Consider the following 16,570-nt stretch of genomic DNA (forward strand, 5'->3'; position numbering starts at 1 on the left):
AGTGGGAAGAAGGAAATGTGGCAAATCACAAGGAACCAGGCTGTTTTTAAAAGAGAAAATTCAATTTTATCTGCTTTTCCCCAGCAAATTTCATTTGATATTTTACGTTTTCTTGATAACTTAATAAAGACTCTCAGGAAAGAGTTGTAAAACTTTAGTGAAAGAGAATTTGTCATTTGTGACATTGCTTCTCCAGATAGCACGGGAAGATCAATGTATTAGCTTGTAGTTCATGCATTCCCAGTTCTAGCTATTTCTATACAGAAAAGACAGCATGTTATATAACAAAACTTGGCACAGTGAGGGGTTCTGGCTCAATCCCTAAACATTCATTGAACTGTGCTAGGAACCAGGCGTTGCATTGGGCACAGAGTGGGATATGTAGATAATAAATCCCTGCCTTCAAGGAACACCACTACTTACCTTTCAGAAGATAAACCAATAGCAGACAGATAATGAAGAGTGATGTAAAAGCAAAATAAACAAAGCACAGGAATGTTGGCCCTGCATTCAAAATAGGCACAGAATCAGCTGCTTGTCACCTCCTGTACCACCTTGAGCTGCCCCCCCGCCCCCACCCTCATGCCTGAATTTCCACATGGCACCAAAACAATCCTTTGAAAATGTAAGTCGCGTCATTAGACTCCCTGCCCCAAACCCTCCAGTGGTTCCTGATTTCACCAGATGCCCACGACCTTTTCAGTAGTTGACAGAGTCCCACTGACATGCACAGCCTCCTTCACAATTCTCTCTTCCTCTTTCTCTGATTTCTTCCCCCACTGCTCTGAATCCCACTCACCCCACCCTACCCACACGGTCTTGCTTGCTGTTCCATGGACATGCCACGCATCTTGCCACAGTGACGCCCCCTGCGTGGGACTCTCCTAGAGATCTGCATGAACCACTCCTCACTAAGTCTTTCCAGTCTTTGCTCCGAGGTCGCCACCTCAGTGAAGCCTCACCCTGACCCCCTATTTAAAACTGCACCTCACCTCTTGTCCGTGACCCACCACCCTCCTTGGCCTGCTCTCTATGTTTTCCAAAGCACTTGTCACTCTCTGGCTTACTCTATGACTTATAATTTATTAACTTTGTGTAACAGCTGTCTCCTTCCACTGAAATGTAAGATCCAAGAAGGCAGGATCTTTGTTTTGCTCAATGTTGTTCAATCTAGAAGAATCGAGAACAATGCCTGGCATGCAGCAGGTAGTCCATAACTATTAGTTGAATACGTGAGTGAATGAATGAGAAGGAGAGATTGATTCTGACTGAGAGTTCTGGGGAGAATCATGAGGAAGAAACCTTTGAGCTGAGTGTTGAAGGATGAGCAGAATTGGACATTCAGGTTTTCTGGGGAAAGGCATTCCAGATAGAAGGAATATTTTGAGCAAAAGTAGAAAAGTGACAGACCACATGAGTGCTCCTGAAATGGCAAGGAGTCCCAGCTGACAGGTGCTTGGGGCAGGGGTGGGTGGGTGGGTGGGTGTGGATACTGAGAGTGGGAGTAAGTGGGTGGATAAATTAATGGATAGAAAATAATTAAAGGGGACTCTTAGTGGAGTGAGGGGCCGAATTACTAATCTCTGCCTGGGATAAGGTGGCAACATGTCGGTGAGGGGAATCAAGGACTCTCAACCAAGTAGCATGGGTAATGTGGCAGATACGGTCATTTTAAGAAATCAGTCATGTGAATAGTGTTTGCCAGAGAGATTTGATTTTTATATAGCACTCGACCATTTTCAAAACGTGGTCACATGTTTATTTTGATTCAAGCTTCATAAGAACTGGGTGAAGTTGTTAAAATACATACATTTTTAATAAACTTAAAAAAAAAAAAAAAGAATTGCATCTTACAGCAACCCAGCTAAGTGCCTTGCCTGAGGTGGCGGAGTTAGGAAGTGGGGAAGCGGCTTATGGCACTGTCTGTCTCACAGCCAGCGTTTCCCCACTCTGCCAGCTGCCTCTCTCGTTCTGACTCGAGACTAAAGATATCCCGCTGGTTTTCTCACAAGGGTACAAGCTCCTTCCCGTTTCCCCGTGTCACTGAAAATAGCAGTTGCTTCTGTACCAAGATCCCTTTTCCTCTTTCCTCCTCTTCCCTCTCCACGGATCGGGCATCCTTTTCAGAAAGGGTAACGCGTGTCGGACGTGGGTGTGTTTCTCCCTCTGCCCGTGCAGCATTTTACCTTCTTCCTTAGGCCAAGGCTGTCTGACTCGGCACCTGCCGCTCTGGCCCAGGCCGCTGCGGGCTTTCGTGCGGTTCTTGGGGTGGAAGGGAAGAGGCAGCGCCTTGCCTGTTGCTCACTGGGGGAGTAAACCCGGTCTTCTTCATTCCCCCAGATGGTAGTAGGCAGGACGAGGCGGAGGGCGAACTCAGTGAAGGAGAGCCCTGGTATGGAAACTCCTCCGAGACTCCGTCCGAAGCATCCTATGGCGAGGTCCAGGAGAACTATAAGCTGTCTCTGGAGGACCGGATGCAGGAGCAGTCCACCTCCCCGGACACCTCCTTGGGAAGCGCCACGCCCAGCAGTCACACGCTGGAGCTGGTGGCCCTCGACGGCGACGTCCTGCGAGACTCCCTGCCGTGCCAGGACCACCTGTCCCCCGGCCTGTCCTCTCTGTGCGACGACGACTCCCCGGGCTCCACGAAACCTCTGAGCAGCAACCTGAGGCGGCTGCTGGAGGCCGGGTCCCTCCAACTCGACACCACCGCCCCCCCCCACCCCCACCACCACCACGGCCAATGGCAGGGTGGAGTCCCCGGTGGCCGTGGGCCCCAGCCTCTCCTTTTCCCCGCCGTCCCACCACGCCCAGCAGCTCAGTGTCCTGGCCAGGAAGCTGGCCGAGAAGCAGGAACAGAATGACCAATACACTCCGGGCAACCGTTTCCTATGGAACCAAGGTAAGTGGTTGCCCAGCCCAACCACCACCTGCGGCTTGTCCCCGGACTCGGCCATCCTCAAGCTGAAAGCTGCCGCCAACGCCGTCCTGCAGGACAAGTCTCTCGCCAGGGCCGAGGAGACCCTGCGGTTCGAGTCCTTCTCCTCCCCTTTCAGCTCCCAGTCGGCCAGCTCCACCCTGGCCGCCCTGTCCAAGAAGGTCAGCGAGAGAAGCTTGACTCCCGGCCAGGAGCACCCCCCTCCGGCCAGCCCTTTCCTCTCCCTGGCTTCCATGACCTCCTCGGCCGCCCTGCTCAAGGAGGTCGCAGCCAGGGCTGCGGGGAGTCTGCTGGCTGAGAAGTCGTCCCTGGTGCCCGAGGACCCCCTACCGCCACCGCCTTCAGAGAAGATGCAAGAGAAGGTGACCCCGCCGCCGCCTCCACCGCCGCCGCCGCCGCCGCAGCCACAATCCTTGGAATTATTGTTACTCCCGGTTCCCAAGGGAAGAGTTTCTAAGCCCTCCAACTCAGGTATGGAATCTTTTCTTTCAGTCACCGTGTTCGTCTTCCTGGCTGTCGATTGCTAAGTCTTCTTATTTCATTGAAAACATGTTTTATTTTATTTTATTTTATTTTATTTTATTTATTTATTTTTTTTGCCTTATTCGGTTGGGTTTCTCATCTGATCTGTGGCGGGAATGAAAAAGCAGGCGCACAACAAAGTGCTGTAACTGAGCAGGGTAGTGGTTTTCCCGCATGCGTGACACAAAGACTTCACAAATGGCTCCATTTTTGAAAGGTAATGAATAATCTTAGCGAGATACAGTACTCTCCTCCCTTTCATAGAAGTGATTTTTTTTTTTTCATTACCAAGTTCAGGCTAGGTCCGCACGAGACATATTTAATGGGGGAGATCAAAGCATCTTTGTCATGAATTGCGTGGCATCACTGAACATGGGTGGGGGGGAACCGCTTTTGAAACCTTGGACAAGCCCATCCTTCCCGCCGCCTCCATCACAAATGGGCTTTTGTACAGTCAGTAACTCCTCTGCCCTAATTTATCACACTGCATACTTTTATGTTAGCATTCTTATTACCTTTTTGTGGAATTTAAGCGCTTTTCACTGATCCTGCCCTGGTATAATTTCTTGTCATCCACGAAACTCTGAAGAGTATTGTCATTCAGACATAATCAAAGCATTTCCTGCCAGTGCTGTATGTTCTTCCAACCCAATCAGAGTCTGAAGGAATGTGCATGTGGAAAATCTGAATCATGAGCGTTTCTCGTGGGGACAGCTTTTCCAAAGGAGAAGTTGCTATCGTATAGAGGGAGTTATTCATCTGAGGGAGGCATTTAGTCACTTGCGTCCTCACAGTGGAAACATCATTTCTTGGACTGGTTTGTTGTTCAGCTGTGCGCACGGTAAGTATAAGGTCGTGGAGATGGACGTATGGGGTTTCCGAGGTCTCCCGAGGATATCCTGCCAGACAAGAACAGGAAGCAGGCTCTGTGTGTCCTCAGCAGTGTAAACACTGCCGTTGTGTGTCTAGCTGGCTTTGATTATTGCAGCCGCATTGATGAAGAGTGTTGAGAATGGCAAATAATTGACTGAACGATCCCAGCTAACATCAGTCTGGCGCATTTATGACAGATTTCCATTTAAATTGCTGAGTGAGCTATACACACTAATTATAATTACTTTAAAACTTGTGTAAACAGCAGAATACAACGAGGAAAATGGATCTCTGGAACTTTTATGACTCCAAGCCATCCAAGTGGTTCACGCCAGAGTTTCCAAAGTGTCGATAAAATCCTGAAGTGTTTATCAGTTCTGAGCATCATTTCTCCTCACTTCTCACCTGCCATCTGGTGAAATAAGGAGAGAAATGGCTAATATTTGGAAACAAGGAGAAGAGCAGGGGGAGCTGGGCAGTCTTGCCATGGAATCAGTCACTCCTGGTTTATGGACATTTTCTTTAGGGTAGAAGCAGAAAGAGAGGCATGGCTCTACGTCATACGTAATTTTATAAATATTCTCTGCAGCTGGTGATCGAATACACGGCCTAATGGTGCTCGCACTGTAAATCCTCCTGGACATTAGTTACTTGGAAAAGCTTATATAAAATGAATAATAGACTTCATTTGACTGAAGCATTGGAAAAAAGGTAGCATAAAACTGTGCCTCCTGAAAAACTAGTGGCTTTGTCATTTTATAATGTCTTGGGAATAATCAGCAATAGTTGTGAGGTATGACTTTTTTCATTCCAGTGACTAGATGCATATAAAGATAAGGAAGAGGCCATGAGCTCCCCGTGGGGTTAAATGCACTGAGTTCATGCCAGCATCTGAATGAGCTTCTCTCAGCAGGATTCAATATGGAGATCTATAAGAAATATATATTTTTTCTTTTCTTCTTACTGAATTTATTCTATTGCTGAAACACTTAATATTTTAATCAATGAATGTTTAAAATGTTCACATTGAAGGAGGAGAGGCAGGAACCGCTTGGACTGGGGCTCGGCTGTTGATTGTTGCCTGGGTCCCGGTTTTCAGGCCTCTGTTCACAATCCAAGGCTTGGTGAAGCCGCTCCACTGATGGAGTCATAGCATTAAAAAACCATTCGTTTTGCCAAACTCACGCGAGAGGAGAGATCACTGCAGAGGAAAACACAAGGGCTCTGGAAATGGTCATTCGAAAAATGCCCCGTGCATCCACATGGACGCATCCTGAATCTCCGTGCACGTTTCATTTGAAGCGAATGCCATCCCTTCCCAGCATCCTAACCAGATTATGGGCTGAGAAGGCGTTGCTAAAACATCTAACTTTGTTGCTTATCTTTATATCATGGAGAGATGATTTGGTTAGTGGTACTTGGCTCACTGATTTTTTAATCTGAGGACTAGAAGGGAAAGTGTGTCTTTGCTACCTGCCTCACCCCCCCCCCCCCCGCCTCCCCTTTATACACTATTCTGCTGGTTTCAGGGCAACCTGGGGGCTGGATTCGGATGTCACTTGGCTTTACCTAAAAAGCATTTGTGGGGATGTGGTGAGATGTTTCTAAACATTTCACATTCTATTTTTTTTCCCCTTTACCTTAGAAAGAAATCTTAGTTTAATGCAAAAGAGATAGGTGGGATTGATTTCTCACAGCAAGAAGAAAATTCTGATTCTGTTGCTTAATCACTTAAATAAACAAAACAAATCCACAAAAATAAACTACACACCATCCTGACTTCAAGCAGGGCTTCCATTTCCAAGCTATTTCTCAAAATGTTGCAAAAAGGGCATATCAAGTTAATTCTAGAGTTACAAAGAGGTATGTGCTAGAAAAGCCAGTGTATTGAGTAATTTAGACTCAGGCATTTCTTTGCCCTTCTTCAGGTCAAGGGAAGTCCAAACCATGGAAAAAAAATAAGTGTCTTTTAGGTCCGGCCTTATTCCTCTTTTTTGAATAGGATTCGGTTGTTGCCAGGTCATGGTGTATTTAATTCCTTAAAGAATCCACTCCTCAGCAGCCGTTCCCTCTGCAAGACAGACGTGACACTGGAGGAGGAGGTTTCTTTCATGTGCCCCTGTGCCCCGGCACATGCTACACTGCTCCTCTGAAAGGGGACACGATGGAAGGAAGATTATGTCCGTTTGCTCTAAAGATAAATGTCACACATTGACTCCATTCTCTTTGAAGCTACAGTTCTGTTGCAGCTCAGAAAAAAAATAAATGGTTTTTATTTTAAAGACAGTTTTTTTTTGTTTTGTTTGTTTTTTTGTGGAAGACCAACAAGATTCTCAGAATGCCAGGCTCCTAGTTTAATAACAAGGAGACTTTCAGAGACAGGGTCTCCAAAAACATCTTAATTTTCTGCCTAAAATCTAAACATGCTTAGAAGCAAGCTGGTCTCATACATCTGAAGGCTCAGACTACTTCTTGGGTCAGTAGACAGGGGGTGTTTGGCTGCTGTTTTCTGTCATATTTACATGATGTTATTAACATTGTTGCAAAAGCATGGAGACCCCTAACAGTGAGGGAACCTCTTCTGATACTCCTCTCAGGTTCATGGTTATTCTGGCTATAATCTGGGAATGCTTGCATGCAGGACCTTGCTTAGAAAATTCACTTTTAATCAAGATTCAGATCTGTCGCTGATCTCAATTATATTTCTGCAGTGACTCAAATGGAGACTGCCTCTAGATACTGACTTCTGAGTTTTATCGAATACTTACCAGTTATTAAAATATGCACTGATATTATCAATGCCCATAAACAGCAGATAAACACAGTGGTATCCATCGCTAACATAGTTTTTTTTACTTCCCTAAAATAGCATTTGAGAGACATGCCCACAAAATTCTATGAAAAGATATTAAATCCGTGTGTATATTGCCGTTAGGAAGGGGGAATGGGTCCCCTTACACAGGTGTGCACTGGTGGGTTGGCAGGCCCAGAGTGAAGATGGTGATGATGCCTGGATTATGCACACCTGGGATCAGCTGGCGTCTTGTCCTCCTTCTATGCGTGTGGTAAGGTTTGTATGCAAAAACTACCCACCTGCAAAGTACCTTGATTTTCTGCAAATTGTTACATAGGATCTAACAAGAGAAAGTTTAATTGCAAAGCCTACAGAATAATCACATTTATTTTTTTAAAAAATACCTTCCTTAAATTAAAGCAAGTCAGTTACTATGGTTTTTTTTTTCCTTTTTAGACCAATGAAGTATTGGTGGTGTTGCTTTGTGCGTTCATAGACAGACAGACAGACAACAGGGTAGAGCACCAAACAGAAGTGAAAAGATTGGCTCTAGTGCCCCCCTCTGCGCCCCCCCCCCCCCCCCCACTCTGTAGTCACTTCAGTTTCTTCATCTCTAAACTGAGCTGGTTGGGAATTATCCTCAGGACTCCTTCCTGCTGAAAAATTCCTTTGTTTTACTTTCTGTTTATTTTTAATTCCATCAACTAAAAAATAAAACAAAAACAATTCAACAAAAAAATTTTATTAAATATATTCCTTCTTAAAATTCACACTCAAACCTCCTACAAGATCATTTCTGTCTTGGGCAGATCTGGTCCATTGCAGATAGTTTAAACATGTATCATTGTACTTTATTAACAATGTCATCACACTGTGCATTTTTCATATAAGCTGCTCCAGGTTCACTTTGGAAATGGGTCGAGGTGTAAGTACACAAAGATCCAGGCCCCTCTTTATACACCGTCCATTCACGAGGTGTATTGGCTCCTGTGTGAAAGGCAAGCACTCTTGGGCTAACCCCACTTGCCCTGGGACTTACTGGCAGCTTCCTGTATCTTTTACTTTCATGCCCAGTGCTCATTTCTCTTTCCATATTCTTGACCCAGCCCTTTCCACTTAATCTCATTAACAGCCTGACACACAGTTACGGAATTGTATGTTGTCCCGGCACTGTTTTGGATGCTGGAGACACAAAGATGAGGACTTCCAGCCTTGCCCCAGCCAGCTCCCCCCTCCAGCCTCTTCTCTCCTCCTGTCTTCTCCATCTCTCTGGTTTCCTGCCAAGCTGAATTTGGCCCTCAGAATTCTGTCTGGGCTGAGCCAGACCCTACCTGAGCACCACAACGGACCCTTGCTCTTGTATTTCCTCTGGGCTCCAGGGATAAACTACCATGTCGGGCCATGCCCTGAGCTACGTATTTATTATGTGATGCCAGTTGTTTAAATTTACGTCTGCTCTAATGGTGAGTTTTCTGCTTTGGAGGGCATGACCAGAGTTTATTGTCACTACTATTACTATTACAGCTGCTCCCAATAGCTTCCATTTACTGCGTGACGGGCATTTCACACACATTTATTATCTCCTTTATTCCAATAATATTATTGCCTATAAAGAGAGCATGTTTTCTTCAAAGTAACAAATTAGCAGCTATCCATTCCACTGGGTCGATTAGCATCTGATGGGATTTAGTTTTGTTTGCTGTGATAATAATTAGCTAGAGATATATTGGGGGGAAATTGTTTATCAGACAGTTGTAAACGAGGTAAATTCCTGAACATTTCAATCCGACTGCCTCAAGAATGTGTGGCTTATTCTGAGGAAGTGGTCACATTTCCTTAGGCTGTACATTTGGGTGAAACAGCTGTCAGCTCCTTGAAAATAGTTTGGCACACGAAATAGAATACATCCTCACTTCCTCCCTTCTCCAAGTAGTTCCCATCATATGCACATGCAGGACATCCTACTGAACCATGAAATCCTTTTTCTTGAATAAATAAAAATGCAGATCTTATCAGGGGAGATTACTGGCCAACTTTGAAGATGGATCATTGTTTTCTAGTTACTTTTACCATTTGGATTGTTTTCTTCCTTTCTTGCCCTGACCAGTTAAAAATTTCAAACAGTTGTAGTAGCATAGCTGTTTGACCACATGACTTGGGGTTAGTTTCTTTCCATTGGGGCTGTTCTAATTTTTTCCCCCGTCAGTCCAAGGATACCCTAATTGGTACATGATTCGTATGTGTTTTGGTATTCGTTAAAACTTAGGAAGCATAGCTCCAAAATAAAATAGATTTACGTGAAATATTAATATGCAGGGTTTATGCAGTGTACTCTGAGCTGCATTTGCAAAATAGAGTAGTTGGTGAGGATGGGGGCTGGGGGTGGTCACGTCAGGCAAGGCAAGGTGTCCAGGGAAACCAGCTGCGTTCCTTTTGTCACTTCATGCCTTTTTATTGCCTTCCTGTGATGTGCCATGAAACCTCAGGTCAGTGGAGGACAGCTCAGTTTTTCTCTCCTCTCCCAGACAACTCTGTAAAATTAGGCAGTTCAGGGTTTATGCCGTGGGAAGTACTTACTGAAGATGGGGTTGGTGGCAGCCTGTTTGTGTGCCTCTTTCTCACTACTTTGATATTCTCTTATAACCCAAGTACACATCATTATCGGTCCCTTCTCCTCCTGCTTATGACAATAATCTCACCAGAAGCCTGATTCAGTCTTTCCTCTCCAATCTGTTGTTCAACACGTGGTTTTTGCCATCAAGACACCAGAGTGAAGGAAATGACAGTGAAGGACAGAAAACGAGAGGCCCAGTTAGGGGTAGGACTCCAGGTCAGCAGAAGCAGTCAACAGGAACAGACAGCAGGAGAGCCCTGGTGGGTTCACAAAAACAGGTGCTCACGAGGCGTGCTTTTCCTGGAGTGGAAGGAACCCTCATTCCCGCCCGTCCCACAGTCGGAAGAGGAAATACTCGTGATGGAACATGTCACAAGTAGTTTCCAGGCTTGAAGGGTATATTTTTAGACAGAGGAGTCTTTTTCAAGTTACGTGGTTAAGCTAAGCAATATGGCCTATGATTAGTGTATTAGTAAAACAGCATTTTGGAATGACCTAGCTTTATTCCAGAACCCTTCTGGTTCCATCTATTTTAAGTGGCTCTTTGCGTGTGGGGACTCAGTTGACTAAATGAAAAATATAAAATTATTTTAAAGCTCACACTTGGGAATATTTCCCTTTAAAATGATACAAGTAGCAAGTGCATTAAGCAAATTCAAATAGTATAGAGGACTATAAAATGAAAGTGAAAGCTTCCTTCCCTCACCTCCTGTCTTTTAATCCCCAGTCTTTCAGAGTTTAACTGTTTAATGGTTTCGTGGGTATGCTTCCAGACAATTTTCATACACATGAAAGGGTGTCCTTTTTTTGTTTGTTTCATTTATTCAACCCATTCTTCCTACTCACCCTCTTTTTTTTTTGCTCAAGTATTTTAAAGCAAATCATAGACATCATATCCATTTGCCTGTAAATATTTCCATATGTATTTCCAACAGATAAGGACTTTAAAAAATAGCCATAGTGACTATGATCACATCTAACAGGATCAACAATTGCTTCATGATATTATGGAACACCCAGGCTATAATCAGTATTTCCTCAATTTATCTCAAAAGTGTTATTTTATCATTCTATAGCCAGGATCCAAATAAGCTTCACACCTTGCATTTTTTATAAGTGTCTTAAGTGTCTTTTCATCCGTAACCTCTGCTCTTTTAAAATGTCATTTCCTTGTTGAAGAGACTGTGTCATTTGTCCTGCAGACTTTCCCACACTGCGAGTTTGGCTGACTCCGTCCCCTTTGTGTGTTTAACATGTGGCTGTTTTAATCACCTGTATTTCCAGTGAGCTGCTAGTTAGATAGAGGCCTGATTAAATTTTTGTCAGAATATTTCATAGATGGCTTATCAGAAGGCGCACAATGTCTGTTTCCTTTTTAGTGATGTTAAGATTAATCAGTGGTTGTATGTGTTGTCAGCTTGATCCATCCTCTGTAAAGTTCCCTGTCAACCTTTCACCTCATGGTTTAAACAGCAATTGATTCCCATTTTCTAGAAAACAAAAATAGAAACACCCTAGACATAGTTTTATGTCTTGCTTTATCCACTAACTCTTTAATGTCTTGGGCATGTTTCTATATTAGCTTCTATAGACATATCTCATTTTTAAAATATAGCTTCACAGATCATATTTTATGAGCATATTATAATTTATGTAACCTTTTGCAAATATTTCTGACCCTTCATGATTTAGAAAGGAAAGTTTGAGGCCTGAACTCTACCTGCTTTGATGGTTTGTATTTCCCAAAGCCAAGGCTGGTGTGGCCCTGACCAATATCAATTGGTAGACCAGACAGGTAGCAACTCAGTGGCTCAGCAGACCCCTTCCCTGTGGAGATGTTGGAGGAGAGAGTGAGCTTAGCTTTCCTTGGAGGAACCAGTTGGTTGGTTTGCTTTTCTGAAAAATTGAAGCAGGTGTGACTGCCTGGTTGGTAGCTTTTCCTGAAGTGGGCAGTGGGGCCCCATGGCAGTGCAGGGAAGGCAGTGCATCTTGTTAGTGGCAGCCAGAGGGGCAGAAATAAGAGGGTAAAACCCTGACCTTAAGACCCCCCGATGGCTAAATTGGCAGCAGCAGATGCTCAGGCCATAACTAAATGAGTCAGCAGTAGGGATCCTAACATCTGCCTCCACGGAGTCGGTGTGTGAGGTTGACGATGGCCATTAGGTTTCTGCTGTGCTACAGTGCATTCTTCTCTGTCCCGTTTGATTTGTCTTTATTTCTTGCCATTTTCCAAGTTCAGGAATCCATAGATGGACTTGAGTCTGGCAGCTTCCTTCAGAAAACAAAGTCCCTGAATTGAGGCTACTCTGGGCTGAGCAAGGGACAGGCCTAGCGACGTCCCTTTGCAGATGTCTTCCTAAGTGTGGGATGACCTTCGGAAGTTACACTTTCACAAGGCAGGGCAGTCAGATTTTGAAAAATGGAACCCAGATGGAAGTCATGAGATGAATGTGGGCTTGTTCCTGAAGAAAAGCAGCAAGAAAACCTCCTGGATAAAGTCTTGAGATTGCCAGGGGGAAAAAAATCAAGTCATTTTTAGTGTTCTTTATATAGCAATGCATGTGAATTAGTGCTGGATGCAGTGTGCCTTTTCGTTTTCCTTAATTTTCCTTTCTCTTTCTTCCAAGCCTCAGAAGAGGAAAGCGGAAAGCCTTTCCAGTGTCCAATATGTGGTTTGGTTATAAAAAGGAAGAGCTACTGGAAGCGGCACATGGTGATTCACACAGGTTTAAAAAGTCATCAATGCCCGCTCTGCCCATTCCGGTGTGCTCGCAAGGACAATCTCAAATCCCACATGAAGGTAAGCCAGCCGCAGACAGCCCTTCCGATGAGGCAGGTACCTCCAAGCATGAGAGGGGCTTTTTGTGGATGACAGTGCTCAAGGTTACAAGGTAGAATGCAAGGGAAATGAAGCACCTTGCAAAGAGTCTTCCTGTGAAGGTCTTCGTTTCCAGTTTACAACCAGGAACAGAGAGAAGCTTCAATATCCAAATAACATATGTGGTGGAGAGCCACCCCTCTTTGGAGAGCAGCAGCCTAACCTGGCCTTGCATGGTGATGCATTTCTGGGGTGCTTGGAGGGGCAGAGAGAGTACAGGAAGGGCTACTGGACCTGTGCCCAAAGAGAGGGTGCTTGGACCGGCTCCCCTTCCTGGCGAGACTGCCCTCTTCTGCTTACAAACCCAGAGGAACACCCAGAAACACCTTATAGGAGGTGGGAGGACACTAAAGAACACCTGGGCTTCAGCTAGCCCTGTGGAGGGCTCAGGGCTATTCCTGACAAGACTGAGTCCTGCCCAAGGCTGTCAGGGTTTAAGCTGTCATAATTCCCAAGAACACACTTACCCAACATGCAAGGATTTTGTTTTCAATGTCCTATTGAAAACAGTTTGGCTTGCACCTGTAATAGACATTAAATAGAGTCTACGTGTCACTCAAGTGAGATGGGGGAAAACTTAGTCGTCTAAGATTTAGCAAACTCCATCAATACTAAGGGTTTTGTCTGAAATTCAAGGAAGAAACTCATGAGATCAAAAGAGCGTGTGCTTTTGAATTTGATAGGCCCACATTTAAATCTTATTGTGCAATTATCTAGCTAAGTGGCCTTGAGCAAATGAGCCCTTAGACTTAATTTTCCCATCTGTTAAATGGGAACAATAATGTTGAGAAGAGCTGTTATTAGTATTTAAGGAGATAATATTAGTAAAGTATCTGACACAGGAATATTCTTTAATAGGTATGTAATTTCAACAACTATCATCTAATACCTTAATAATAACAAGTCATTTTTATTGATATTTTCAATATGGTTTGACTGTTGACGTTGTTTATAAAGTTCTTACTTCCCTGCCATAAGAAGTATAGTGTATGTACATAATTAAGAATTTGCTTTATTTTAAATCTTGTTAGTAATCACTGTTAAGAATTGTAGCTCTGACAAAGTATGATCAGACAGAACCTCTATTGACTTTAGGCAATAGCTCAGAAGATTAAAAAAAATTAAATCCATGGTGTAATTTGTTTTCTATCATTTGCCTTTTTATTTCTCCTGGGAGTGGCATGCCCTTCATCTTCAGAATCCATTTAACCAGGCGTTCTGGTTGGTTGAATTTTAGTGAGCCTGCTTAGTTTTTACTTTAACCCTCCTCATCCTCCATCACCTCTTCCCAAAGTAAAATCTTATATTTTACACCTGCAAAGTGGATTTCGTTAGCGGGATGAGACTTCAAAAGAAACGTCTTTAAAACTAAAATTTGTTTTCGTGACTGTGCCCTACGCTGCGTTCAGAAGTCAGGTCTGACAAATTTAAAGCTTCAGTGAGCAGAAAACTTGCATCTTGCCTGACACCTTGTAAGCTTGGTTTCAGCTCAGGGTCACTTAAAACAACCTATTTATAAACCCGTGGAAAAAAAAGCTGGGTTTTCGAGAGCAGGAACTACTGACCCTGAAACTACAGGGAGATGAGTTGGGTGCCTTGATGATACAGACAGTCGGCCATGACAGTGTTACTGATGAGAGTGGCGAGGGCTTTGCGGGTCGTGGGGTCTTAGAAGGCTTTCAGAACAAATCAATAACCAGTACAATAAAGCTGTGTGCGAAATTACTACTTTATTCACACTCATTGTGTCCTAACCTGTTGAGCTCCAACTGAGCTTTTGATAAGGGAAGTGTGAGAAGGGCTCATACAAGTTTAATTTTATCAAACGGTGTAGTGTTTCTTTTCTCTGCTCTACACCTCACTCATGGGCCTCTCTCTTCTTTTTTTTAATTCTTCATTCAATTCATGGTTTTATTTATTGGACGTACTTGAATTTGGCTACATTTTGAAAATAGAGTCCACAGGGAAACAGGACGGCTATGGTTTTAGGAGGAGAGAGCCTCAGCTGCCTTGACCAGAGATTACAAAGATGGAGAGATTTTCTAAAACAATTTCTGCCGAAGAAGTGGGGGCAGCATAGCCTATAGATTAAGATCTCATGTGGTCATAAGAACCTTAGTTAGAATCTCAGTTCCACGACTTTTGGTAGCTGTGCGACTCTGGGCAAATCATTTAACCTCTCAAGCTTTCATTTCTGGCCATGGAGATACTAATCATGCGGTCTGTCTCATGGAGTTGTTACAATAGTTAAACGAGATAATGGACATGAGCCACTTAACACAGAGCCCAGGGTGGAGAAACACTAGGTAAATGTAGCTAATATAGTAATTATTGCCTGAAAGCCATCAGAATATATATTAACATTTACATTTAGAAATAAATTAGTGACATGGACTAAAACATTTCTCTAAAATGAATTTCATTGCTTTTCTCTTTTTATGATATATCTTTAATGTTGAGAATTAGGAAAAACCAATAAATGAAAAGCATATAATATTGACCCATAATCTCATCACACATAGAATTAACCCTTAGTGAAATTCTAATGCATCTTTTTCTATATTCATTATATGGATTTATTTAAGGGGGAAAAAAAAGGGTTTCCACTTTGTTTGTTCAACACATATAGTGTTAGCCTGTTCTGGGTGCGGGGCACTGTGTGTTTTCCTAAGCCTGCCTTTCCCCTTCAGTATACCGGGCAAGTGTTTTTATGAGCAGCGGCGGAAGGAGATGTAAATGCCTCCAGCTTCCTCGGGGTTATCTTAGATTTCCATTAAGTCTTTTACAACTTTCCTGGATGAGTGAGCATACAGGGATTAAATAGGACATTCATAAGCTGAAATTGGACAGAAAAAGGTGAGGAGGACTGCTAAGATAAAGAACATGGGGGAAGGAGTGGCAAGAGAGTGGACAAGAGTCAGGGCACCTAGCTCTGCTGGTCCCGGGCCTGCCTTCTAAGGAGTTGGGACGCGTGGGTAAGCCCTTGCCGGCCGGCCAGGTCCCCCAAGTGGAGTAGATGTTTCCCAAGGTTTCCTCCTATTCATCCGACTGAGAAGATGGACCGAATGATATAACAGCACCTTCACGTCCCACCCCTTAGGGCGGGGATGTGCTTTTCGTGCAAAATGACCAGTCAGTAAGGACACCACCATGTGGCCTGGAAAGAATGACATGCTTCAGACAAGTGTGTTTTGAAGTCCGTGTTAAGCTAAAGAGAATAAAAATGGTAACAGAATGCGCTTTTTGGTCTGGAGAGGTTGGAGCTAAAAGGTCAAATGTGGCCCCTAGCCCCTTTGGGAGGGTGTAGCTCAAATAGAATTGTGAGTGAGAAAGTCAAGTCCACATCCACTGCTTTTCCTGAAAACGGTCACTAACATTTCCCCACAACTAAATGCAGCAAGGCCAGGACCAGGTGGGAAGGCCGCCTGGTAAAACACTTGGCATGCGGACTCTTTTCCAGCCGGGCTCCCCTTCGGCTCCAGAACCTGTGCTCACTCCCGGTGCCTTTCCTTCTCCCAGAAGCTGCTTCGGGGGCTTCTGTTCTTGGGTTTGCTCCCGTCCTCTCCCGGGTCAGTAGATGTAAGGACACTTCGGAAATGGAATTCTCCCGGGGACGCCCCGAGCTTTCTGCCTTGTGACCTTTCCCACCTGGTTGCAGGGCAGGCTGTGGGCAGCACCTGCCAGGGTCTCCTGGGGCGGTGACCTGACCCCGGGTGCCTGCTTCTGCGTGAATTGAGTGGAGAGGTGGCAGGGAAATCATACGATTCAGTGAGAAGACAAATGAACCCATCAGCTCCAGAGTGAAGTCCCTTTGTTGAAAAAGAGCAGAGAGGGGTGATGGTGTTCGCCGCCAGGGATGGTGTGACAGTGTTGACAGTGTGGCATCCCAGCCCAGCGCCCCCACCCCCAGACCTGGTAGGGAAAGGCTTTCGTGAGCAAGGCTTTGCTGCC

The 16,570-nt window shown here is 44.4% G+C and overlaps 1 protein-coding gene across 1 annotated transcript in view; it reads left to right on the top strand.

Moving 5' to 3' along the window:
- The window catches only part of ZNF827 (zinc finger protein 827), a 165,725-nt gene that overhangs the window by 27,682 nt on the left and 121,473 nt on the right, over positions 1-16,570 (top strand). Inside the window, 3 exon segments of the mRNA XM_054717698.1 lie at positions 2,341-2,714; positions 2,716-3,409; positions 12,369-12,541. Coding sequence (XP_054573673.1) covers positions 2,341-2,714; positions 2,716-3,409; positions 12,369-12,541 — 1,241 coding nt within the window.

This window comes from Eptesicus fuscus, chromosome 6 (genome assembly GCF_027574615.1).
Source record: "Eptesicus fuscus isolate TK198812 chromosome 6, DD_ASM_mEF_20220401, whole genome shotgun sequence".
NCBI classification, from domain to species: domain Eukaryota; kingdom Metazoa; phylum Chordata; class Mammalia; order Chiroptera; family Vespertilionidae; genus Eptesicus; species Eptesicus fuscus.